The 26,302-nt window shown below is 42.7% G+C and overlaps 1 protein-coding gene across 1 annotated transcript in view; it reads right to left on the reverse strand.

Annotated features, from left to right (window-relative positions):
• Positions 1-26,302, reverse strand: part of DGKQ (diacylglycerol kinase theta) — a 101,755-nt gene that overhangs the window by 13,664 nt on the left and 61,789 nt on the right. The window contains exons 8-16 of the mRNA XM_050912826.1: positions 19,598-19,698; positions 17,859-18,082; positions 16,938-17,028; positions 13,004-13,058; positions 11,852-11,913; positions 11,440-11,590; positions 10,544-10,582; positions 8,777-8,892; positions 1,091-1,242 (exon numbers count right to left, since the gene is read on the reverse strand). Coding sequence (XP_050768783.1) covers positions 1,091-1,242; positions 8,777-8,892; positions 10,544-10,582; positions 11,440-11,590; positions 11,852-11,913; positions 13,004-13,058; positions 16,938-17,028; positions 17,859-18,082; positions 19,598-19,698 — 991 coding nt within the window. The remainder of the gene's footprint in view (positions 1-1,090; positions 1,243-8,776; positions 8,893-10,543; positions 10,583-11,439; positions 11,591-11,851; positions 11,914-13,003; positions 13,059-16,937; positions 17,029-17,858; positions 18,083-19,597; positions 19,699-26,302) is intronic.

Raw genomic sequence — 26,302 nt, forward strand, 5'->3', positions numbered from 1 at the left:
GACATAGAGCTCTAACTATTCATAATTTCAATGTGAACATCTATAACTTCTAAATCCTAGTGGACATGTTGATTAGCGGTGGGTTTTTTTTTTTTACTTAGTCATAGGACTCAGTACATTTTCTTCTTCATAGTATTATTTTCCTGGTCGCTCTTACCTTTTGTGACTTTTCATCCTACATACTGAGATATCCTGCAAAGGAATTTTTATTTCCCATTGCATAGGAAGCAACGAACAAGTGGAAGCATTTTGCCATAAAGCTACAGAAGGATTCCATGGGCAAAACAAAATGAACGAATTACTGAAGTTGCAGCTTGAACTGCATTAGAAAGACAACAGAATTATACAGTTCTGACAAAAAACTTAGTTTGTGCAGCTTGTTTTTCTTGCCTCCTACATAAGCTGCGTTTCTCCCACGAAAGCTTTTGTTTTGAAGAGCTTGTCATGACAGTTCTTTGTTACAGCAGTGCTGAAGGAATGAGGCTACTCTGAGCAGGCTACAACCACCACTTTCAGTTTTATGAAGCTGGTAACAAAGTGGTGTTGATTACATCAAGTAATCAGTTCCTGCCTCCCTACAAGCACATTATGTTCTGTTCCTTGTATTTAGAAATGTTGCAGCTGTGATCAGGCAGGCCATGTTAATTCTGCAATTGTGGCCAAGTTTCAAGAGTCAAGATAGAAAATTTTATTATACTTTCCTGTTAGTTCCCATGAAACATCAGAGCAAATAAAAGCAAAAACGAGCCCTCATTGGGCAATGTGACATTTTGCTTTCCATCCCCATTCAATTATAAAATCTTTTTATTTTTAGTAATTATTCAATCTGTGACTTTCCCAGGACTGGACTCTATTAGACTTAACACAAGCATATACATCAGGAACTACTCCATTATCTTTTCTTTAGAGAACCTCAAAGTTTAAATCTGTTTTCACAGTGAGAACCAGTCAGAAGGAGTGATCCACTGTTCTGGTCTTCAGGCACAGAACAGAAGCAATTTAGATGTTCGTAACAAGTGAAACTGATCCATCCTTTCAAAAAATAACAGAACAACATAAATAAAAAAATCTTAAAAATATGATGACTTACCCAGGCAGTGGGCCACCATTGGTAAGTTCAAAGACCTGATGTGGGTTTAGCAACTTTCTAAAACTGTACAGCAAATCCCGACCTTTTAGACCACCACTTTTTGGATTTACAAATACAAGAAGCGGGCAGCAGTTCTGTGGTACCTTGGAAGCCTGAAAGAAGACAAGAAAAAGGATTAGTGAAAACCATGACTAGGCAGGAAGATCACTACTGCATCTCAGAAGTATTTCCTGATCTTTCCTTGATGCTTAGTAAAAAAATCCAGATTCGATAAACAAAAAAGATTCAATGTCCAGACAATGGACAGGTTAGCTGCTGATCTTGTTTTTCTGGGAACTGAAGTTTCCTTAACCCAGTCCAACTACACAGTTGAGCCTAACGTTAAAAACAGAGGCACTGTAAGTAGTCCTTCCTACACATTTTCAGTGAACAGTCTATGCCAAAGAATAGTGTGAAGGATAAGGTACCTTCCAGAGTCATGTACAATTCAAACACTTTCCTTGCAAAGACAGAACTTCTCCCAAAAACAACTGAAACATTTGTCTTAAGTTTTGTGGTTGTCTTAGAATACAAGTTAATTTACAAGGACAAAACATTTCACAACGAGGGTGTTCAGGGCAGACACTGGCATGCCCCTCCCCATGAAATAAGAGGCTGAAAGCTTCTTTTAAAAACATGTATTTAAAATTTTTAATCAGGAGGATTTGGTGCCAGTATCTTACAATCCTCACACCTCTACTGAAGCTGCTGCTGAAAGAGCTCTCAAAGCACGGCTGTGCTGTGGGGTAGCCTGGTACCCATCCAGAAACCACTCCAAAGGAAGCCACTGCACATGGCAGAGGAGGGATTTCCTGGGGTACTCCACAGACTTGCGCAGGAACAGTACCTGCAGCCTCACTGGAGGTCAAAACTTCCAGCCACCAGGAACACCCCCTCGGGACTGGTTTGCAGCCAGCCAGCCCATAAATCATTCCATAAAACGATTTGTAAATGGTTCTAGAAAGATCAGAAAATGCCAGCACATATTTCATCTGTCCTGCCACAGGGCTGTGGGGCAGGTACACGCCAGAAAAGTCTGCCAGGCATTTCAACGAGCACCCTTCAAAACAGAAATGTTTGCCACAGTCGCTAAGTCAGTAATTTGTATTTACAAATTGGACAGCATTCAGGGAACAGCAATTTGTCACGCAGCTGACAGGATGGATTCAGGGAACAGAACAACAGTGCTAAATATAAGTCAATTTAGATAAGAATGATTCAGGGGGCAGCGAGGCAGCAGCATGACCGCAGCATGCAAACATGCGGAGAGATACCAACAGCTACAGAGGGGAGGAGACAGCACCCAGAGAGCCTGACGGCTGCTGTCTATGAGCGACCACCAGAGAGCGTGAACTAAGGCGAAGAACAGAGGAATCAGGAAAAATTAATGAGTAACTTTGTGGGGAGGCAAACTGGAGTCTGATGTTGAGATACCCCAGACCATCGTCTACCTGTGAGCCAATTTGGACACTTAAAAACAAACGATTGTTTGGTGCTTCTCAGTATTTGAGAGATTTCCTCAAATTCTGCTTTCGTAAAAGAGCTGGGTGCTAATCCTCTGCAAGTCACACCCCGCCAGATGTGTCAAGATACTCAAACACATAAAAATCCTTCTCCTCTGTGTCACTGCCTGCATGAGAAACGCCCTCTGCCATCCAGCGTGACTTGCAGGCACAAACAGAAAACACACCGGGAAGAGGAACACTAAGCAGGTAAGAAGGTTGGCGGAGCAGGCACACAGTTCTCTTGCCCCTTCCTTCCTCGTCCTTTAGACCCTACCAGAGACTTTCAGTTTGAAAATACGTATGTTTTCTCAAAAAAAAAAATTAGCCAAACAGGGGCTATTTTGGCTGACAAAGAGCCAGAAGAGCCTCCAAATTTTGTTTTACTGGAATGGTTTCACTGCTGGCAAAACAACTAGGTTGGTGAGACAGAGACTGCAAAGCTGTCCACACAGCTTTCTCCAGAGGAGCCACCTTCACGCTATACTGTGACGACTGCTAGGTCAAAACACCTCTCTCCTCCATATTCAGGCTTTATTGGAAAAGGGGAAGCAATTCTTCAAAGCATGCTCAATACACAACAAGGCTAATGTATTTATTTCTGTTAAGCACATGGAAAGGATATTTGTAGCCAGCAAAGGAAGTCTAAGGAAAACAATGCATGCCACTGTCACAAAAAGGAAGGATTTTGTGAGTTGTACGGTCAACACAGTGGCTCAAGGATCCACACATACCAATGAGAGAAGTGGATTTCCTCCCCTCGAGCCATCAGAGGCATTAATAAAAATAGTAAGCAGAGCTCTGGCTTTTCCAGAAGTAAAGCCCTTCTCGTTATTCCGTCACTTCCTGCACCATCATCTGCCATATCCCCTTGTGGATGGTCCTTTGAAAATCCCACAAGCAACGAAAGGCAGAGCAGCTCTGAAAGGAAACGCCATGTCCCATGGGGCAACAGGGCAAACTGTTCCCTTCCTGCACTCCTTGTTCCAGCTTCTACTCTGCCCTACCTTCCCACCTGACCGCTTCCTGTTTCTTCCTCTTCAAAGCTTTTTTACTACCGAAATTTCGTCTCCAGTCATTTCAACTTTCTGAACAATACAGGCTATCTGAAACCTCAGGCTTGGTCCAACGCCTGGAAACTTGCGGGGTTTAAAAAAAGGGGGGTAAGGGGATAATAGAAAGAAAAAATATTCAGTTCTGCAGCTCAAAGTAAACAAAAACTTTTTCAAAAAAGAATGAGAGAAAAGAAACCAGCCCAATATTCAAGTCAAACAAATACCTTACTTAAATGTGGACAAGAACATTTGATTACCCTGTCTTCTTCAGGAAATCAGTTTCTAAAAATACTGGTTTTGGACATTTAGAAGTGACATGTTGAACACATGTTTTATATTACTTGCTTTTACAGGCAAGTTCTAATGCACTGGGTTTAAAACCAAGTAACTAAAATCATTCACGAGGAACTTCAGGGAATCGCAATTTTTGAGATGTGGTAAGCTCCAAGGCATTCAAAAGCACAGCTGTGTTTTGGAAAGTCGTTTGAGATCTTATCCAAGTAAATATATATTGTTGCAAATATGTATTTACAGTTTCTACAAAACTGCCATCTAAATTTCCTAATTATCAAGTATCAATATTGTACCAAAAAAAAAAAAAAGTGAAACATTTACCCTGAATGCTACGAAGACTCACAAGCAGCTGTGGAGAAGGCCTGGAGCTCACAAAATATCTGTATGTAGTGTAAACTGAGCAGTCCTACCAATTCAAAACCATTTTTGTTCAAGTATCTTCTGATGCAAATCCCTATCTATACCTATTTAGGACTAAACACACCTATGTAGAATAAACGGAAGTATTCTAGAAAGCACTTAGCCTTACAGTTAACTTGCTTCCCATCATCACTCTTCATTAAAGGAGTAAGAAACACTGCTAAATCCCTAGATAAAGGCCAGCTTCTAAGAAAACAATCATTTTTCAGTAGGGGTTAGAAACACGAGTTTGTACAGCAGAGCAGGGCTGCTGCGTTGCTTTCTGAAAAGTACATGCTCCCTTACCATTACAGATAGCCACAAGGGAAGCACGCTTATGCCACAGAAATTTTTTTTTTTAATCCCTTAACAAAGCCCCAGTGGAGACATACGAATGAGTTTGTTACTGGGCAGCAGGGGACGTGTGACTCACAGCCTGAGGACTCCTTTCCCCCTGTAGCCCTGGCTTCAGTGCTATGCTTGAGGAGTGCAATCTGCAGAGGGGTTTTGTGTTGGCTGGCACTGAGGAAGGAATTTATTGCTTGTTTCTTAGAGACAGCTGAAGGAGGCCGTGTGAGTTAGACACTCTGACAGTCACCGTGAATTGCTTAATTTGCCAGGATTAGCACAATGCGGCTTCAGGCTGGGGCAAGACAGTCATTATCCACGCTAATCCCCCTTCTGTTGAGTGTACTGTGTAATCACATCTCACGACGAAGCAGAACAAGGCGCTCCGTGCCACAGGCCTTCCAGCACAGCCACCACACACACGGGACAGGCCCCAAGGGGCTGTGCTGTAAGCCCGCGAAACGGCCCGAGAAAGGGTTAAGCCACGGGGAGGGGCCTAGCGTCACTGCTCTTCATTTGACTGACGGGTGTCTCAACCACTCCTGGAGCTGGAGTAAGAGAAGGCTCCAGAAGTGCAGGGCCGGGGGCCTGTAAGTAGGGGCACGGCCGAGCGCCAGGCGGGGAGTCTCCACACAGGGCTCTCCACACGGGGCGGCCCCGCTGGCCGGTCCGGCGCTGGATCCGGGATCGGTGCTCTCTTTGTCTCCTTCTCTTTTTTCTCTCTTTCCCTTTTCTCTCTCTGCCTTCTCTTGAAGTTGTTCGCGTAAGGCTTACCTTGATTTCCTGCAAAGCCACATAGCTTAGGCATACGCATATCTCGTGCATGGGCCAATGCTTACAAAATAACTCGTTCACAGAAGTTTTTCAAGTTCTTCATTAAAGTTGACGTTTTTGTACAGACCTTGAGTGTTGTCTCACCTTAGTCCAAACCGAGGGGATTTGCACATCTGAGTCACTCCACCCTTCCCACAGGTGGGACCTGACACCACGGCGCATCTTTCAGGGTGGTGGGCTGTCGCCAGGAACTGCAGATATCTCTTAAGTGACAAATTCACAATTTGCAAGTGGCCTGTCTGCGGCATCTCCCACGTGCAAGGACTCGCAACACCCCAAGCAGAAACTTCCTCCACCCTGGCCAGAAAGGAGTCATTGCATCTGATGAGGTATGATGCGCAAGGTGTGTCAACACAACTGGAGCAGCAGATCGGTCAACATAGCAGGAGCTCGAGCCTTTACGTTTTGGGGAACTGAGGCAGTGGAAGGAGGGTGGAAAGCCACCTTCCATGGTGTTTTGGCTACAAGAGTCATTAAACTATCATGCTTTTAAGTTGGACACATTTCTGTGAGCAATTAGTGGAATGAATGAAATGGAAAGTTTCACCCATTTGGGATATGCCCATATCTTTTTCTGCTGCTCTTCAGGAACCTAAATACAGCACATCAGAGGGCATTCCACTGGTACGTGGCATTAGTGATAAAGCCACAAAAACTTGTCACCTTTGTGCTGATACTGGCCTCATACAAAACTCTGCTGATTTCCTTGTTTGCCAGTACTGCAAAAGGAGTTCTGGTAAATTAGCTTTCCAATTCAAAGATTCAGCCCTGCAACGTCTTTTCACCCTGACATGCTACCAAAGAGTGAAACCAAACTGCCCCTGCAGGTCCTTACACACAGCAGCTAAACAGCTTTATTAGAGACTGTATTTTTTTCACACTCCAATGAAGAGAGTATTTTCATTTATTTGAATACTGTGAACTGAAGAAGAGTTTGATGAAATTCTCAAAGGCCCGAGATCATGAAACAGCAGAAAAGATGAACACATCTGATCACACTAACTGCTTGACTTTCTAATAAGCAGTTAGTGCAAAGCGATTCTGCATTCAGACACTTCAGTGATGATTGTAAGAAGATGAATTGGTTCTGGCAGACCTGACCGTGCCACACTAGAACTGGGCCGCCTCCTTGGAAAGTGTAACAGACACAGAGTAAGCGAATCTCACCTCGGGAATATGAAGGACTAGGAACCTGCTAACCACCAATTTACTTCTGTGCTTTTATCGACTTTTAAGAAGGGTTGTTTTGTTTTGTTTGTTTGGTTTTTTTACTTAAGTTGCAATTTGGAAAAATCATTCATTAACCAAAACACTGTGGCCTTTGTTTTATCACCCAGTCCTCTTCTGAGACTACACATTAGCCCTTCATTCCCAAATTCTTTGTATTTCACCCACAAGAGGAATGTCAAACACAGCATAAATTTAATATTGTGCTCAGTTCCTATGTAAGTATTTCCTGGTGCTGTATTTAAATGGTCACATGTATAAAGTATAAACAAAGGCTGATAGTATCATAAGATAAAAGGATAACCTAGGTTGGAAAGTACCTCAGGAGGTCATCTAGTCCAATTGCTACCCAAAGTAGGGTCAACAATCATTCATTAGTTTACCCTGGGTAATTAGTGAATGGCGTAAGCTGGGTGGCCAAAGCACATACGAAGAACACTTGAAATATTATTTAGATTAACTCTTGGCTCATTTCAGTGAATGACCAAATATAAACAATACATGCTGAAATGGAAACAAAATGTATGTGCACATGTACAGCCCGTCTCTCCTTCTTACATATTAGAAATTCATCCCTAGCAGTCCCCTGAACTGGAGTTTCTAAAAAATATCTTGCATCAGATAACAGATGGCATTATCCATATTTTCCTGGTATCAAGAAGTTCACTTCAAACATACCTAGTGTCAGAAAACCAGGCACACGTAATCAACAGAGGGGAGTATGTTCAACTTCACACACTGTGCACCAAATCTAGGCTTATAATGCCTTTGCCTAAAAACCACCAAAAACAAGCATCCAAAAGCAGTCCCATCTTCATGCTGCCTTCTGTTTCTGATAACAGAAACTCTGAAATGGAGTTTGGACGATGGGGGACCTTGGTTTCTAAGGATCTCACAAAACATAATGCCTATGCATGCATAAGAACAACGCTCTCACTTTTTTTGGAGGGGGGATGGTTTTTAATCTTGCCAGTTTCATGTAAGCACTGCCACTAGTAACTGCTCATACAAAAAAATAATTTTGCCTTCAGAAAACTTCGACAGCATAGGACTCTCTAAATGGTAAAAGCAGGCATGTAAGTATGCAACTATGGCTATTGAGCTTGAGATCCTCCCATCTAAAGTTGTTTCATAGTTCCCCCTACTTATGTATTTTGTTAAGTTTCCAGCCTTCTGTGAAGTTCTAAGAAGTCAAACCAAGACCCTCACTTCACTTGCCGTAATGGAACTCCAGAAAGACAGTAACTGCAAGACACACAACAGCTCAGCAGAAAATAACTGCGGCTACACTCTCTCTTGGACAGAACCTACACCAGTCTGGTTAAAAATCACTTTGCTCAGTGAACCATTTCCCTCTTTTCACCCTAAATCTGCTTTGTTAACATGAAACCTGTTACTAAACCAACTGATTCATAGGGAAGTGATTTGTAACCATAAAAATTAATAAATCAGAATGAAGCCTGAATTTGCAAAAGGACTCTTGCACTAAGTCTTTCAAAAGACTATTTTCCTCTGAAATCCACAATGCAACATTTAAACAAGGTCAAACTCCCTCTGCTACAGAATGGGGGAAATGAAGATACTGTACATGTGAAGATTAGCAGTAGTACTTAACCTCACAGTTAGCGAGGAAACACATTCAGTCCCCAAAACAAAGTTGTAAGCATTTTAAGACACGCCAGCTAAAACTAAAACTCCACCTAAAGAGGAAAAAAAAAATTTGTTTTTCTTCCCTTTATAGTTGTATAGTTATGCAGTTGGATAGTTATTCCTGACCACAGTAACAGGACAAGTGACTTAACTCACAGAAGTATATCATATACATGAAGTACAGGCTCTCAATTATTTCTTTTCATCACACTGCTTACAGAAACTCACTGTATGGCTCCTTTGAATAAAATGTATTTTCATTTACTTCCAGCAGAAAAAGTCTTAAGGTAGTTGTTTTTCTTTTGAAGACATACTTCAAATTCAAACCCATCTCTTACCATAACTTCAGGAATCACCACGGCATTCAGCGGCTTGTCATTGACAGTTGTATCTTTAACTAGCATATATATTCTTTCAGCTTCAGAAAAGCATGAAATTTCGAGTACAACAGCACCTGTAAAGAGGCATCAGAACTATTTTTTTATTTTCTATTAGGAAATCAGTATCATCACATCACAGCAAAAGTTTACTCAGTTTACTCAGGACATTATTCAGTAAAAGTTACTCTGCAACACTTGGGGTTGTTGGTTATCAGTGAAGTGCACTGTTTGTTTTTTAAGCCTTCCTTCATACCCCCAAACACACCCCAGATTTTTGTTAAAGCAGTTTGAGGACAAGAAGAACTGCAGCACAGAACTGATGCGTATTTAAAGACTTCCTTTGGGCTTCAGAAGTATGGCCTATTTCCATACTCTATCATAACTAACAGGCTGTTCTCATCATGTAAAAGTGACAAAGGATCAGGTTTCATTTTGTATCTCATTATTAAAAATCCAGTAGTTCCATTCATTGACAGTATCTCAGTAAGAATTATTACAAGCAAGGATTTGGTTTGAGAATCAATTTAAGATCTTTATGTCAGCATAGGTCCTCTATGGGGAAGTTGGGGAAGAAGGGAAGACAAAAGGGAAAAGTAAAAGAAAACAGAATACCGACAAGTTAGTTTAAAGTAAGATACTCAGTGAGGAGGAAAACAGGGCAGGACAAGATCAAAGTGCATAATGGACAGCATATGAGGTGTAAGCTGGTAACACAACCTGGCTGCAACCAAAAGTGAGAGGAAGTTATCAGAAACATAAAAATACTCAGAAAGTAAAAAAACACAAAAATAAAAATCACATACAAGCAGAAACATCTAAAAAACACAGGTAAACTTAGTTAAATGAAGCTGTGACATGAGAGGAGTATCACAAAACCAACTATTTTCCATTGACAAATATGAAAAGGAGAAGGCACATCTGAAAGCTTTACGGTTTTCCTTATGAAAAGTCAGTATTAACTAGCCATGTGGAGACAGCAAATACACAAAGGAAGCACGCATCAGTCTTCAAAATCACACTACAGAAAGATTCATTTAGCGGTCATGTGAAAGTTAAGCCTGCCAAAGGATGTGAAACATCTCGGATATGGACACCTAAACGTACAAGAGATAAATTCCACACTTCTAAGTTTTACCAAATGCAGATCTCCACCTGACCACTGTACTAAAGCTGCACAGAGCCAGTGCTGCTCCAGCTCTCAGAAGCCTCACGGCTTCTCTGACCTTGCTGAAATAAAATTTGTACAGCAAAAGCAGAGCAACAGCTCAAAGGATGCATGCAGAGATGAGTGTACTGATTTTCTTCAGACTTCCAGCCACTGAACCCCCGCTTAACACTGTGCTAGGTAACAGTCACTGTGAAACAATCCCATCAAGTTCAAAAGCAGTACCAAATTTTAGTATTTCAGAAGTCAAAATAAAGAGAGCACTTGGAGGGTTTTTAACAGTTCAGTGGTATTAGACTATTCAGTTGAAGTGCAACTTCAAAACTCATTTTTATGATGAAATAGTACCCCTTTCTTGTACACAAGGCATAAAGCCAACCTTTTTTTTTAATAAGGTAACACTAATCCACTCTCTTCATAAGTACAATGTGTTACATTTTAGCTGAAGGGCTTTTTGCTTATGCAATAACACTAACATGCTCTGAGCTTAGAGCCTCTAGTATTAGGCTGCAGTTTTGAAAATAGACATTGTTTGCAAGACTAAAAATCTTAATGCTTACCTTGTGCTTGATAAACATGACTCACAGATACTACATTTGCTGCAAAGGGTAAAAATATAAACACATAAAACCTTGGGTACATTTAGAGTAAATATTTAAAATATTTTTTAAAGTTACATAAATATAATATAAATAAATATTAAAAGTTATACAAATATAGGGAGAACCTCCAGCTAACACTTTCCCTCTCCTAAGTTTACTTTGCAAGTTAGAAAAGCTAAACTGATTTTCATAAAAAGTGACTATGAATTCTTTCTGGCATTTAAAGTTTAATTCCTCTTGAAGTTACATAAAAGATTGGGAAAAATGCTTCGTTTCCTGAAACAAAAAGCATGATGCATTCCTGACACTGTTTATAGAACACGTTGGTTGAAAGAGTATTATAAAAAAATCAATCACACTTCTTTGAAAAAGAAAAATAAATTCTTTTCACTGCGTGCTTGTCCATATGTGCGTGCCCACACTGCTCATACTTGTCCGTGACCAGGCACAGAGCTCATGAACAACATGGAGGACAGCCCACGCAAAAAACGTCAGAGGTTAATAAAGGCGAGGAACATTCATGCACAGGGAATTAAACTGCACTGCCATAATTTGAATGGTGTAATGTATGTACGGTTTACTTCTAAAAACTGATGCTTTTTCACTTAAAAAAATGGTGTGGCCACATATAACTCAAGTAATGTAATAATAGTTCTATGAATAATGAGCTGTCACATCTCTCATGCAACCATGAACATGTTAAAATGAATAGAAGTGTCCCCTGTGAGAGTACAAGGCAGACTGATTTTTCAAATAGGTTCAGAAAACATTAAGAAAAAAAAAAGGAGCAATAGATGCTACTACATTTTATTCTGTACAAGTGAATATATCTCAGACTGCACCTGTTTACTTACTTTTGATAGCTAATTCATCCTTGAGAATGTTTGTGTATTCTTCAGGGGAAAGCTGAGGTGGAAGGCCACCAACAAATAGATTTACTCGTACAATGGATTTACTGTTTTCCACAATGTAAAATCTTGTTTGATTCATCTGACGTATTGAAGTCTACCAAAATAAAGAAAAATAAATTACATGACATTTGGCAAAAAGATACCGTGAAACAAAATCCCAAATAGTTCTGAGCTTAGCAATCAAGTCCTCTACACCTAGAAACTATCACGAACAGAAACGAACTTCATTCCAAGCACTTAGCTTCTCTACCGATGAGCCAGCTGGGGGAGTAACTGATTACTTACTTTTTCTGTAAGAAAGTATGGGACTCCCTACTTGCTAGAAAAGAAGATCGTGTTTCTTTTTCAGATTTACCTTTCTTATGTCCTTGAGTCTGTTAAGAATCAGTTCCTGATTGTCCAAGACCATGCGCTGAACTAGAGACAGCAAGAACATTAATCATGTTTGAAAGCACTGTAAGTTATTATCAGGCTGAATTAAACAAAAACAATACAAAAAAATTTTGGGAAAATTCACAACTCTGTGTACAACTGACATTAACATAAAGGACCACGCAGATCTGAACTATTCATTATTCAACAGAAAAACCGCGTAGGTGCTTTGAACAGTCTGATTTTGTTCACAGTTCTTAAACACCACCCTCTTTTAGAAAAAGGCAGAAACAGCTTGAAGCCACTCAAAAGACAAGCAGTACTTTGGTAACAAGCTGTTTGAAGAAGACTTTAAAACTACATTCCCTGACAACTACAATAAGAACCAACTTCTGTATTTTATTAAAATATTAAAACAATTGTAACAACTTCCAGCTAAAGCGAGGTTGTAAATGATGCTTTAAAACAGAGCACCAGAAACCAACTAAGGTAAGACATTCACAAGGCTACAATAACCTTATAAAACAACTTACTGATAACGCTCACAAAGAAAGCGAAGTATCAGGCCAGTATCTGAACTACAAAGATATTTACTCGGGTGTGGCCAGGGCATCATCAGACTACTTCAGTGGCTTTATCTCTCTGTGCAGCCTTACAAATAATGAAGCACAAAGGGATGTGAACTTGGAGAACAACAGCTCAGCTCCTGCAGGATGAAAAACTTCTCGAGCAATGCTAGGACTGCATATTTCTGTACTTCATAACGCACACACATACTCCTTGGACTATCTCAGGACTCAGATTTGCTCTTCTTTGGGGGCAGTCTCAGCGGGAAAGAGGATAGAAGGAAGGGAGCCAACTGGACTTTAAAATTAATGTTTACTAAACAACTGCAATTAAGAAAAATAAACCTTTATCTGATGATGAAGAAAGAGAGGGGAACCGTATTCCCGCAGGACAAACAAGACCGAAAAGAACCAACATCACTTCTGATTAAGTATTTCAACATGATGGTGAAGTTTCATTTGTGAAGGCATTTATTGTAAAAAATTAACTGTGACTGTGTTAAAAGGGAAAAAAAAAAAGCTGTAAGAGCAGTTACAGACGTGCCTTTGGCCAATGCTCCTTCACTTACCTTGCTTACTGCCCATAAGCACTTCCACCAATTTGAAATTCTGGAGGCACTCCGTCTGCCAAAAGATGCAACATGTAAATGTAGTTTCTGAATGAAACATAATTTTGCCAGATGTTTACATTAACGTTATGTTATACACTGCACACACAGAGCATGGAAAATTAAACATTTTTAAATCAACCATGATGTTCTTCCCCTAACCCACTCCTCCCGAGCAAGGAATAATCTTTGTTTTACACAGTCAGCCTCCCACACATGGCATCAGGCTCCCGTGCCCTTAACTACATTGGCATCCTTGAAGCCCCATGATGAAGAGGCACCTGTAAAGCACAGTTAACTCTACACCCCTTCAGTGACCAGCAGCTCAACTAGGATATTTCCAGAGTGCCCTTCCAGACAAAGCGTGCAGGACTGGGAATGAACCTGCTCTTCGCGAAGACAGGACAGAAACCAGGCCTGTCAAAAGCAGGCTGACTGGTCCCCATCTCCTGGGGCACTCCACCAGCACTGATGGAATGAAACGGTCTTCACATGTGCCACAGTCCCTTCTCCAAACTATACTGCCAGGGACCACCCGAGTCCCTTGCAGCTGGACGAGAAAAGCTGGCACAGCCAAGAGTTGAACCATTTACTATGATTATTGCAACCCTGGAAACGTGACACTCAGGATTCAGGAAGTCTCTTGATTTTTGGCCTTGAGACTCAGAGGACAAATGGTCTTGCTTTACATGTCATGAACAGGGGTGATAAAAGCCTCAACTGCCTACATCTGCTTTGCCTGAAATTTGATGAAAGCGACTTGGAGAGGATCTTCAGCACAGGCAAATTCTCGATATTAAAAAGAGATTTCCTCTATGTGCATCTTCATACAGAAAAAGGAGAAAACCCTTTAAAAAACTATCAGTATCAGAGAAATTCCAATTGAGCCAAGGAATTAAGTCTCTTCCAACATAAAACTAGCTTCCCAAATACAGAGATGTGGAGGTCTTTCCCAAACAGAGTACCCAACTATCCTGTTTGAGAGTTGCTTTTTCCAGATGAGACAAAACTTCAGACAAGATTTTCTAAGTTTTGTTAAAAAGTCCACAGGACTTGAAGAAAAGGACTGAAATAAAATCCTAGAACCATCCCATGGCGCAAAACGAGCTGCGTGCCCTACATAGCTGTGTACACCTGGACAGAGATCTACAGTTAGCACCTACTGCCGATAGATAGCCACATGCATGTTCCTATGCACGCTGTAAATAACCACAAAAGGCGGTGGTCGCCCTCTGTGAGCATGGCTGTTCCCTGGAGCAGCAGAAGCGTGCTGATCTGCTGGTGTGCTCACAAGCCCCAACTGCTGAATGAAATGTGCATGCTACAGCTTCATGCTTCCACATCTGTCTGTCTCATGGAGACTGCCAGTGCCTTGGCACACTTCCAAATTCTACTAACATGTTTCTTAAAAATCATGCTATCTTGGCACCAACTGTAAGAAAGACAGGCAGACTGAAAAGAGATCATCTTCCATGGAAAACATGTGCATCTACAAGATTACAAGATATATCTAATCGTTTCCAATGAGGTGGGAAGCAATGCAGATGGTAAAGAATGTGGGTGTCATTCAGCCTTGAGCCCTTCCTTGTAGTCCTTGAGGACTACAGAGATGCTGTTCGCCACTGTAGGGAGAAAATTTGTGTGGCCAAAGGTCAATTAGAGTTCAAGCTGGCCAGCACTGTGAAGGACAACAAAAAAGGCTTTTTAAAATAAGTTAACAGCAAAAGGAGGGTCAGAAGTAACATTGGTCTGTTAAATGATGAGCTTGGTCACCTCACAAATAGGGACACAGACAGAGCAGAGACATTTAATGCCTTCTTCACCTCTGTCTTCAACACTGATGATGGACCCTGGGACCTCCGGAGCCCTGCGTTGGAAGACCGTGACTAGGGGGATGATAAACTCCCAGCCAACCCTGAACTTGTTCAAGACTTGCTGCTCCAGCTGGATGCACATAAATCTATGGGGCCCGATGGGATTCATCCCAGGGTACTAAAAGAGCTGGCCAATGTCATTGCAGGACCTCTCTCCAATATTTTTCAACTGTCTTGGGAGTCTGGAGAAATCCCAGTCGACTGCAAGCTGGCAAATGTCCAATTTTCAAGAAGGGCAAGAAGGAAGACCATGGTAATTACAGGCCTGTCAGTCTCACTTCAGTGCCTGGTAAAATTATGGAGAAGTTAACTCTGGGAGTTTTCGAAAAACACTTGAGAGACAACGCAGACATTGGTCATAGCCAGCATGGGTTCATGAGGGGAAAGTCCTGCTTAACCAACTTGATTTGCTTTTATGACAAGGTCACCCATCTAGTTGACCAAGGGAAGCCAGTAGATGTGGTGGTTTTGGATGTTAGCAAAGCTTTTGATACTGTCTCTCACAGAATCCTTCTGTTTAAGCTGTCTAGCACACAGCTAGACAAGTCCATAATATGTTGGGTGAGCAATTGGCTGTCAGGTTGGGTTCAAAGGGTTATAGTAAATGGGGCTACATCAGGCTGGCAGCCAGTCACCAGTGGGGTCCCCAGGGCTCAATTTTAGGCCCAGTGCTCTTTAATGTGTTTATAAATGATCTGGATGCAGGAGTCAAATGCACATTAAGTAAGTTTGCCAATGATACTAAACCAGGAGGAGCTGTGGACTCCCTCGAGGGTAGGGAGGCCTTACAGAGAGATCTGGATAGGCTAGAGAGCTGGGCAATCACCAACTGTATGAAATTTAACAAGAGCAAGTGCTGGATTCCCCACCTGGGATGGGGTACTCCTGGTTATAAATACAAATTGGGGGATGAAAGGCTGGAGAGCAGCCCCGTGGAAAAAGATCTGGGGTGTCAGTTGATGGCAAGTTGAGTATGAGTCAACAGTGTGCCCTGGCAGCCAAAAGGGCCAACCGTGTCCCGGGGTGCATCAAGCACAGCATAGCTAGCCAGTCAAGGGAGGTGATTGTCCCACTCTACACTGCACTGGTGCAGCCCAACCTCGAGTCCTGTGTGCAGTTTTGGGTGCCTCAATATAAGAAGGATATCAAACTGTTAGAGTGTGTCCAGAGGAGGGTGACCAAAATGGTGAAAGGCCTCGAGGGCAAGGCTTACGAGGAGCGGCTGAGGTCACTTGGTTTGTTCCACTTAGAGAAGAGAAGGCTGAGAGGTGACCTCATCACAGTCTACAGCTTCCTCAAGGGGCGCGGTGGAGGGGGAGGTGCTGATCTCCTCTCTCTGGTGACCAGCGATAGGACACAAGGAAATGGAATGAAGCTGCGTCATGGAAAGTTCAGACTGGACATTAGAAAAAGGTTCTTCACTGAGAGGGTGGTCAGTCACTAGAAAAGGCTCCCCAGGGAAGTGGTCACAGCACCAAGCCTGTCAGAGTTGAAGGAGCATCTGGACGACGCTCTTAGTCATATGGTTTAGTTTTAGGTAGTCCTGCGAGGAGCAGGGATTTGGACTCCCTGGAGTCTCTTCCAACTTGAGATACCTATGATTCTATGATTTCCTTTGCAGAGCAGCGCAAAGAAGTAGGAGACAAGCATGATCATCCTAACAGTGAGTGCCAGTTTCCCAACAAGGTAAGATTAGCAGTGTAGTTACATACAAGTGTATTTTAAATATCTCAAGACATAAACAACCAGAAAAAATACACTGCACACCAAGAATCACTGTTCATACAAGTAAATCTGCTTGACCCAGAAAGACTGATGGTAACTTCCAGTACAGAGCAACCAGGTCTACCATCAAGACTGCAGAAAGTTTTGAGCACCATACCAGTCACAAGAGATCATCTACCAAACATTAACAACATTCACATTAACCGCGAATGGACTGTTTATAATTTTTCTAAAGAGAAAAACATACACAACCCACTTCAGGAGGTATATGGACATGCTTATGATCTTTCATTTACCTGCCTTCCAAGTAACGGAAGCACTTCTTTGATCACAGTCTGCGTAGTGCTATCCTTATTTACTCGTAGAGAAACATATGCCATTCCCACCCTAAAGAGAAAAGAAATACTTATTTTAGGACAATCATTTGACCTATCTTGCGTGTACCTTTTTTACCTAAGTGGCAAATTTTCTATGGGGGTAGGCAGAAATTTGTCGTAGTTGAAGAAAGTTGTTCACTGAGGCTCATGGCAGAGGCAGCATTAGCCCCACAGACAAGCAAGGACTTTCATCTCAAGGAACCGGTCATTACAATTGTAGCACTGCAAATCAGTTTCTTCCTATACACAGAATTACCTGCAAGTCTTTCATAAAATTCGGCAATGTAGTTGCATTAGTAAAATGAACAAATGTTTAAATTTTATCCTGCTGCTCTTAGGAAATGAATAGGTGACCAGCCAGTCTTGTTTCCACTGCTAAATATGCTTAAAATGTATATTGTCTCAGTGGTAAATGGAACAGTTTTTTTTTATTTTTTCCTGCTATTCTCACATCAGAAGTTACACTGAATTCTTCCTACTTAATATTTCTTCCAAAAAACCATCATGCTTTCAAGTGACGTGCATATGTCATCATTTGTTTACAGATGCAGTTAAAGTTGCATCTTCTTGGCCAAATGCATGATAATAGAACTGCACAAGTTGCACAGTATGTTCCATGCATGTAAAGAAACCCACGAGCACGTTTCCAGGCACGGAAACGAATAATATGTATATTACTCATTCAGAAAAATAAACAGAAGAATCCTGAAATACAGAAGAAGAAACTACATTCTCTGTTATACTTGTGTGACTTCAATAACTGAAACACACTGGGCTAGACTACAGAGGACAAATGCAGCCAAGCAGGATAACCTTGTGATAAAGGAGGAAAACACTCACTTCAGCCAGGCAGGATAAATTCTGATCACTTCCTCATCCTTTGGTTTGGCTCTGATGATCCAAGCTTCAGGAACAGATTCTCGGAATACTGAGCTCAAGTTGCTGTCCTCTGCAGCATCGTTCCTGTTGATAACATCATCAGACAGCAGTGCCTGCTGCGTAAAGGTCTGAAGCTCATACTCCTGCTGGTCATCATTTATGTAGTATGCCCTCAAAGCAGCCTCCTACAACACAGCAAGATAAATTAACATTTTCTTGAAAAGACACCGTTAATACCTGTATAGCCATAGACATTTATAAATACCTTACTTAAGGAACCAACCTTTAACGCATGTTTTAAGTGCAGAACAGTGGATGAATAGCAATGGCAAAAAACAAAACAAGAGCAAAGTTTTGAAAACAAATTTTAGTGGAAGATACAAAAAGAAAACTTCAGATATCAATGGATTTGAACGCAGTTCACAGTATTTTTGTCGAGTGATAGTAATTTTAACTCCATAGATCAAACGTAAAAATTCAGCACCAATAAAGCTACACTCACTGCATGCAAAATTTACTTCACAAGGAAAATAGTAAATTACACTTGATTGTGCCCAACTCTGCATATTCATTCTTCCACTAAGGGGATGCTGAAAATTAGTGAGCTGCTCAGCCACAAGGCTGCCCTGAACCCACACACTTGTGAAGAGGAAAGGTAAGGGCTGTCCTTGGAAGATGCAAGCAGTCACAGGAATTTTACATCCATTACTGGCCCATGCCTGCAGCACCTCTGCTAACACAGATGCTGCAGTGAATACAGCCCAGTAAGTCACTTATGAGAACTGGTATTAATCTGCCCTGGTATTATAAGCAGCAGCCTGCTAAAATGTGCTTGAAAGGCAAGTAGCACTCCTAAATAAAAGTGTTTTCAGCACTGTACATAATTTTCCTTGAAGATCTTTGACATGCAGAACACTACAAACCATTTTCAAAACTCCTGTTGATTTTGAGCACAATATCAAGATAAAAATCTTAATGAGCAGTAGCTTTAAATTGTCAAAATTCTGATGTAATATATTCTCCAGACTCCTGTGCCAAGTCCTTTATGACTTTAAGTCCTTACCATGCTCAATTCTACTGTGCACCATACCCTCTCTGGGCTTCATTTCTGCACAGCATGGGGTCTCTGCCTGGCCCAGTAAATTAAGATCTGTACAGAACATTCGATTTAGTACCGAGTCATGTTTCCACCCCAGATGGAGCACTGGAAAAGCTAGGGATTGGCCACTATGCGATCAGTAATTCATTCCTTTCACAGCCAAGGAGTGGAGGTAACTATGGCATGCTTCAGTCTTCAGAGCTGATTAACTGAAGTGCAATAGCAATGGCTGTCCAGGATAAATATCAAACCACTAAATACTATAGAAAAGGAGCAAGATCTGAGGAACTGATTATCCAGTATTGCTCACATCAGTAAAATCAGACTTCAGTGGAGTCTCCAGGGAAGGAGAATGACTGCTTAACATGTGATATGCTGTGGTCCCCATCATGCTATAGATATGTAGGCCACCACTTTTTCAGATGCTCTAAAATAAAAGCACTACATGAAGAAGTCAAATTACCTTGTAATATTATAGCCTATTTACAGATTTTGTTGTTGTTGAGTTATATTTGTAAAACTGTTAGCTTTTGACTATTGTAATATACAATCATATGCCCCTTTATCACACTGGAATATTGACCTTCACCGGGTATCTTACCACAACTTCTTCATTTTTTGCAATCCTTGGAACTGAAATCAGTCGAAATTGATTGCGTTTCACTGCATCATTCCCATCAAATATCTTTAATGTTTGTTTACCTGAATGAAAACAATTATTGTATTTCAATAACACACCCCTCAAATCATAAAGCTACCTGAACAGGAAGCATATAATGGAACTATTAAAAACCTGCTTTTAACCCACTGAACTGTTTCTTCATCACAAGCTTTGAGGCTGAATCTTTTCATTTTTGTTTTGTTACTGTTAATTTGAAACGGGTACATTCACAGAGGACAGCAGGAAGAGTATTTCAAGTAATCATAGTTTTATCCTAGCTTTTGATATAACTGTGTATATATAACTACACTGCTTATGTTATCACTTCTTCATCCTCACCATTCAAGATTGCATTTATTATTGACCAGTTTAACAACTTGAAAACCAAGACAGAGTGCCATCACCTTCAGAACAGCTCCCAAAGCACTGCCAGTTCTGAGAGCATCCTTCCAAAGAAAGTCCTTAATATAGGTGGTGAACTGTACAGACAACAGGAGAAAATACAGGAACGACAGAAAAACTAGAAGAAAGAAGGTACAGCAAGTGAAGAACTACAACGCTTTGTTGTGTTTCATTTCACTAAAGCCTTATCAAATCCATGCTCAAACCATGGAGCACAGGTTGTTGCACAGATACCTCTGAAACGGTGAAGAGTTAAGGATTTCAGGTTCACCTTTCACAAAGGTGAGTTAAGACTCGGTCTGGTACAGTCCACTGCATGACAAAGTTTCTCTCTTATTTAAGTGACTCTTTTAAGAGCAATAGCAAAATGTAACCAAATTCTCATAGAACAGAAGGAATCAAGTTAATCAATCCAGACCAAAAAGTAGATTCCAACAAGACAGACTTTGTGTTCTCTCCTGATCACATCTTTATGAAGAGACCTGATGAGCTGTTTGGTTTTTCAGGTTCTTTCACGTACTCCCCAGAGAGCCCATGCTGTACAACAGACGTGACTATTATTCGTGGACAGAATTTGCCCTTTTTATTGCATTGTTGGACTGAACTGTTAACAAAAGTCACTCTTTGTATAGCACGATGTTACAGACTCTGATCTCATCACAGATCTGTACACCTGTATTCATCATAAAGTAATAAAATCACTAGAAGCCACCACTTGCAGACTTGAAATGTTAGAAATATTAACTGAAAGCCACGTACACCAGCTGTAATGTCCACACAACTGGTTAATCATGCAGTCAATACACATTGTAAAGGAAAGATACATCACATGCTGGAGTCTACTTCCATCTTTCTCTTACAGCTCGGAAATACTTTGTAGTACAGCAGAAAGTAATGAAAGCCTTTTGCTCTCAAATAATATTGCCGTTTAGGTTTGAAGAACCACATTAACAAACTACCATTTCTCACAGAAGGATTAAAAAGGAGAGCTGGAACTGGAGGAGCAAAAAACCAAACCACCCCTAACTGATGGCTGAAAAAAGCAAGCTAAAATCCCAGGCAGAAATGTGCATCATTAGGTATCTCAATGCTGCAGTGACAGATTATGAGGAAAGACTGCAGCGAGTAACTGCTTTGCAAGGACAATTCAGTGATGCTCCGCTAGCCTTCTAGAGCCACCTGAAACTCAGGTATGCCATGTGTAATCCACCTAGTCCTATTTCAGTGTATATTCTGTTACTTCAATCAAAGGCAGACACTGTACGAACTAAAGGTTCATCCAATACTGTGTTTGAAAGCAGCCTTTTGTAAATGACTCTAACGCTCAAAGAAAAATCCTGCTACCTTCATTCTCGTTACCTTTATTTCTCATTATTTTGAGATGTTACAGCTACACTTTAGACTTCTTTTTCAATTTAGACTTGTCCACTTATTAAGGCCTTTCTTCGTTAACGATTCCACTGGGCATGGCACAATGTGTGTGCAAGGACTTTCTCATTAAGTAACATAAAGATCTAATTGTACAGCAAAGCAACCACCAGCACAGCCTCCCATCCTACTCCAAACTCATCTTAGTCTCTCCCAGGACAAAAGCGGCTATGTTGATCAGTGGGCACTTCAGCAGCAGCACTTCCCCTTACAGGAGAAGAAAAATGAGTAGCATCACTCCAGGAGCAATCACTCCCGACATAGGATTTGGGCAGTAATTCCATATAAAGCTTTGCTCTTCTTCTTTTGCATTTATGAAACTACGATAAACTGAGCAGGAACAAAAAAAACTTTTACGTTGAGAGCTTGAGAACAGAGCAGGGCTGAAGGTGGTCCATCCTGCGTGTACCCACGTAAACAGGGAAGTGCCTGTTAGCCAGGAGTATGAGGAAAGCTCTGGTACCCTTCTCTGGAAACGGGCACAGCTGGGCACCTCTCTGAAGTGCCTGCACACAACTGCCCACAGCATGGGGCACAACCAGAAGAAAGCGGGGAGATCTGCGTGCCGTTCAGGGCTGCGATCTCGTTGGGGTCATGGAGAGCGGTTGCGACAGCTCACACAACTGGCGTGCTGCGGTGGATGGACACGGGCTGCTGAGGAATGACGGGCTGGAACAGCGAGGAGGGGGAGTTTCTGTGAGCCCCTCCCGTGTGAGAGCAGCGGGGACGCCTGGAGCTCTGCCTTGGGAGGGATGATGAGACAGGGAGAGCTTATGAGTTCTGGGTAGCGGAGAGACCAGTGTACGGGCGACGTTACGGTGGCCGTCTGTTAGAAACGCCCTGATTGGGAAGAAGTAGTAGATGAAGCAGGCGATGCCTTCTTCCAGCAAGTGCAAGAAGCCTCACGTTTGCAGGCCCTGGTCCTCATGGAGGACTTGAGCCAGTACCACACCTGCTGGAGGGACAGACAGCCAAGCGTGAGCAATGCAGGAGGCTTCTGGGGTGTGCTGATGATGCCTTCCTGACACAAGTGATGAGCTGATGGGAGGAGATGCTTTGCTGGACCCGATTCTTACAAACAAGGAAGAACTGGTTGGGGATGTAAAGGCTGGGGACAGCCCTGGCTGCAGTGACCACGAGATGGTGGTGGTGGTTGGGAGCCTGAAAGGAGGGGAATAAAGCAAATAGCAGTATCAACAAGGGAGGACTTCAGGAGAGCGGACTTTGGCCTGCTGAGGAATCTGCTGGCAAGACTCCCGTGGGATGCAGTCCTGGAGAGAAGAGCGGTCCAGGAGAGGTAGTGGATTTTCAAGGATTGCCTCCTCCAATTTCAAGAATGGTCCACGCCAGCAAGTGGGGGGAAAAAAGCAAAGGTGGCAGGAGGCAGGCATGGAGGAACAAGGAGCTCCTGACAAAAGGCAACCATAAAAAGGAAGGGTGCATGAGGTGGGAGCAGGGAGAAGCGACCTGGGAGGACTACAGAGACGCTGTCCAAACAAGCGTGCATGGGCTGAAGAAAGACGGCATTTATTATTGGTGAGTTCAACAACTTGAAAACCAAGACAGAGTGCCATCACCTTCAGAACAGCTCCCAAAGCACTGCTAGTTCTGAGAGCATCCTTCCAAAGAAAGTCCTTAAAATAGGTGGTGAACTGTACAGACAACAGGAGAAGATACAGGAACGACAGAAAAACTAGAAGAAAGAAGGTACAGCAAGTGAAGAACTACAACGCTTTGTTGTGTTTCACTTCACTAAAGCCTTATCAAACCCATGCTCAAACCATGGAGCACAGGTTGTTGCACAGATACCTCTGAAAGGGTGAAGAGTTAAGGATTTTGGGTTCACCTTTCACAAAGGTGAGTTAAGACTCGGTCTGGTACAGTCCACTGCATGACAAAGTTTCTCTCTTAAAATTTAAGTAACTCTTTTAAAAGCAAGGTTGCAGGAGGCACACATGGATGAACAAGGAGCTCCTGACTTAACCGTTAAAAGCAGGCACACAAGAGGCAGAAGCAGAATGGGGTGAGGTGGCAGGAATATAGAGACACTGTCCACGCATGCAGGGATGGGCTTAGGAAAGCTAAAACCCATATGGAGCTGATTCTGGCAAGGGACACGAAGGGCAGCAAGAAAGGTTTCTACAGGTACATCATCAGCAAAAGGATGACGAGGGAAAATGCGGGTCCGCTGATGAATGGGAATGGGGACCTGGTCTTAAAGGACATGGAGAAGGCTGAGGCGCTGATTGCCGCCTTTGCCTTGGTCTTTACTGGTACGACCGGCCATCGGCTTCTGAGCCCAGTGGGAAAGTGCAGGGCAAGGAAGACTCAGTCTCAGTGGGGGAGGATTAGGCTAGGGAACATTTAAACAAACTGAACATGCCCAAGTCCATGGGTCTGTTGCAATGCACCCACACGTGCTGAGGGAGTTGGCTGATGTTGCAAGACCACTCTCGATCATCTTGGAAAGGTCATGGTGGTTTGTGGGAGGTTCCTGAGGACTGGAAGAGAGCAAGTATCACTCTTACCTTCAGGAAGACAAAGAAGGAGGATCTGAGGAACCACAGGCTGATCAGCCTGACCTTGATCTTTGGGAAGGTGATTGAGCAACTAATCCTGGAAACCATTTTTAAACATATCAAAGAGTGGGAGTAGTCAGCACAGACCTATGAAGGGAAATCATGCTTAACCAACATGGTGGCTTTCTATGATGAGACAGCTGGCTGAGTGGATAAGGGAGGAGCATTGGATGTTGTTTTTATTTACTTTAGTAATGCTTTTGACACTGTCTCCCTTAACAGCCTCATAGACAAATGGATGAAGTACAGACTAGGAGTGGAGAGAGGAGTAGACTGAAAACTGGCTGTACTGCTGCGCTCAAAGGGTTATCTACAGAAGTATGAAGTCCAGCTGTAGGCCAGTCACCAGTGGAGTACTCTTACAAGTTGATACTGGGGCCAATATTGTTCAGCCTCTTCAGTGATGATCTAGATGATGGGACAGAGTACATCCTCAGTGTGTCTACAGAGGACACAGGACTGGGAGGAGTGCCTGACAGACCAGATGGGTGTGCTGCCATTCAGAGGAACCTCAACAGGCTGGAGAAATGGGCCACCAGGAACCTCATAAAGTTCAACATAGTGAAATGCTAAGCCCTGCACCTGGACAGGAATAACCCAGGCAGGGGTCTGACTGGCTGGAAAGCAACTTGGCAGAGATACCCCGGGGGTCCTAGTGGACACCAAGTTGACCATAAGCCAGCAACATGCCGCTACAGCAAAGATGGCCAACAGCATCCTGGGCTGCATTAGTAACAGCATTGCCAGCAGGTTGACAGAGATGATAGCCCTCTACTTAGCCTTGCTGAGACCTCATCGGGAGAGCTGTGTCCAGTCCTGGGCTCTTCAGTACAAGACAGACATGGATGTACTGGAGCGAATGCAGGGAGGGCCTATGAAGTTGATGATGGGACTGGAGCATCTCTCATATGAGGAGAGGCTGAGAGAGCTGGGAGTATTCATGCTGGAGAATGAAGGATTGGGGTGGGGCGGGGGAGTGTCTTATCCATGTGTATAAGTAATTAATGGGAGGGTGTAAAGGTGAACAGACAAGAGGCAATGGGCACAAACTGAAACACAAGAAATTACATTTAAACCTAAGAAAAAAACTTTTCTACTGTGAGACTGGAACAGGTTGTCCAGGGAGGGTTGTGAAGTCTCCATGCTCAGAGATACTCAAAATCCAACTGGACACAACCCTAACAAACTGCTCTGATTGACCCTGCCTGAGCAGGAGGTTGCCCTAGATAATCTCCATACTGCCTCCAACCTCAACCATGCTGTGATTCTGTGAAGGCAAGCCTGTACAAGGGATGCTTGTACAAAGAAAGAAAGAAAGAGATAGACAAACAGAATAAATAAGATCATAAAATCATAGAATAGTTTGGGTTGGAAGGGACCTTCAAAGGTCAGCTAGTCCAACACCCCTGCAATGAGCAGAGACATCTTCAACTAGATCAGACTGCTCAAAGCCCCATCCAACCTGACCTCGAACACTTCCAGGGATGGGGCATCCACAACTTCTCTGGACAACCTGTTCCAGTGCCTCACCACTCCCATCATAAAAAATTTCTTTCTTATGTCCAATCTAAATCTACCCTCTTTCAGTTTAAGACAGTTGCCCCTCGTCCTGTCACTACAGGCCCTGGTAAAAAGTCTGTCCCCATCTTTCTTAGAAGCCCCCTTTAAGTATTGAATGGCTGCAATGAGGTCTCCCCGGAGCCTTCTCCTCTCCACACTGAATAACCCCAGCTCTCTCAGCCTTTCTTCACAGAAGGGGTGTTCCACCCCTCTGATCATTTTCATAGCCCTCCTCTGGACCCCCTCCAACAGGTCCATGCCTGTCTTGTACTGGGGACCCCATAGCTGGATGCAGTACTCCAGGTGGGGTCTCATCAGAGTGGAGCAGGGGGGCAGAATCACCTCCCTTGACCTGCTGGCCACCCTTCTTTTGATGCAGCCCAAGATACAGCTGGCTTTCTGGGCTGCAAGTGCACACTGCTGGCTCATGTCCAATTGTTCATCCACCAGTACCCCCAAGTCCTCCTCTGCAGGGCTGCTCTCAATCCCTTCATCCCCCAGCCTGTATTGATACTGGCGATTACCCTGACCCAAGTACAGGACCTTGCACTTGGCCTTATTGAACTTCATGAGGTTTATATGGGCCCACTCCTTAATACTGTCAAGATCCATCTGGGTGGCATCCCTTCCCTCTAGCAAATCAACTGCACCACTCAGCTTGGTGTCTTCTGCAAAC

The sequence above is a fragment of the Gymnogyps californianus genome, chromosome Z (genome assembly GCF_018139145.2).
Source record: "Gymnogyps californianus isolate 813 chromosome Z, ASM1813914v2, whole genome shotgun sequence".
Lineage (NCBI taxonomy): Eukaryota > Metazoa > Chordata > Aves > Accipitriformes > Cathartidae > Gymnogyps > Gymnogyps californianus.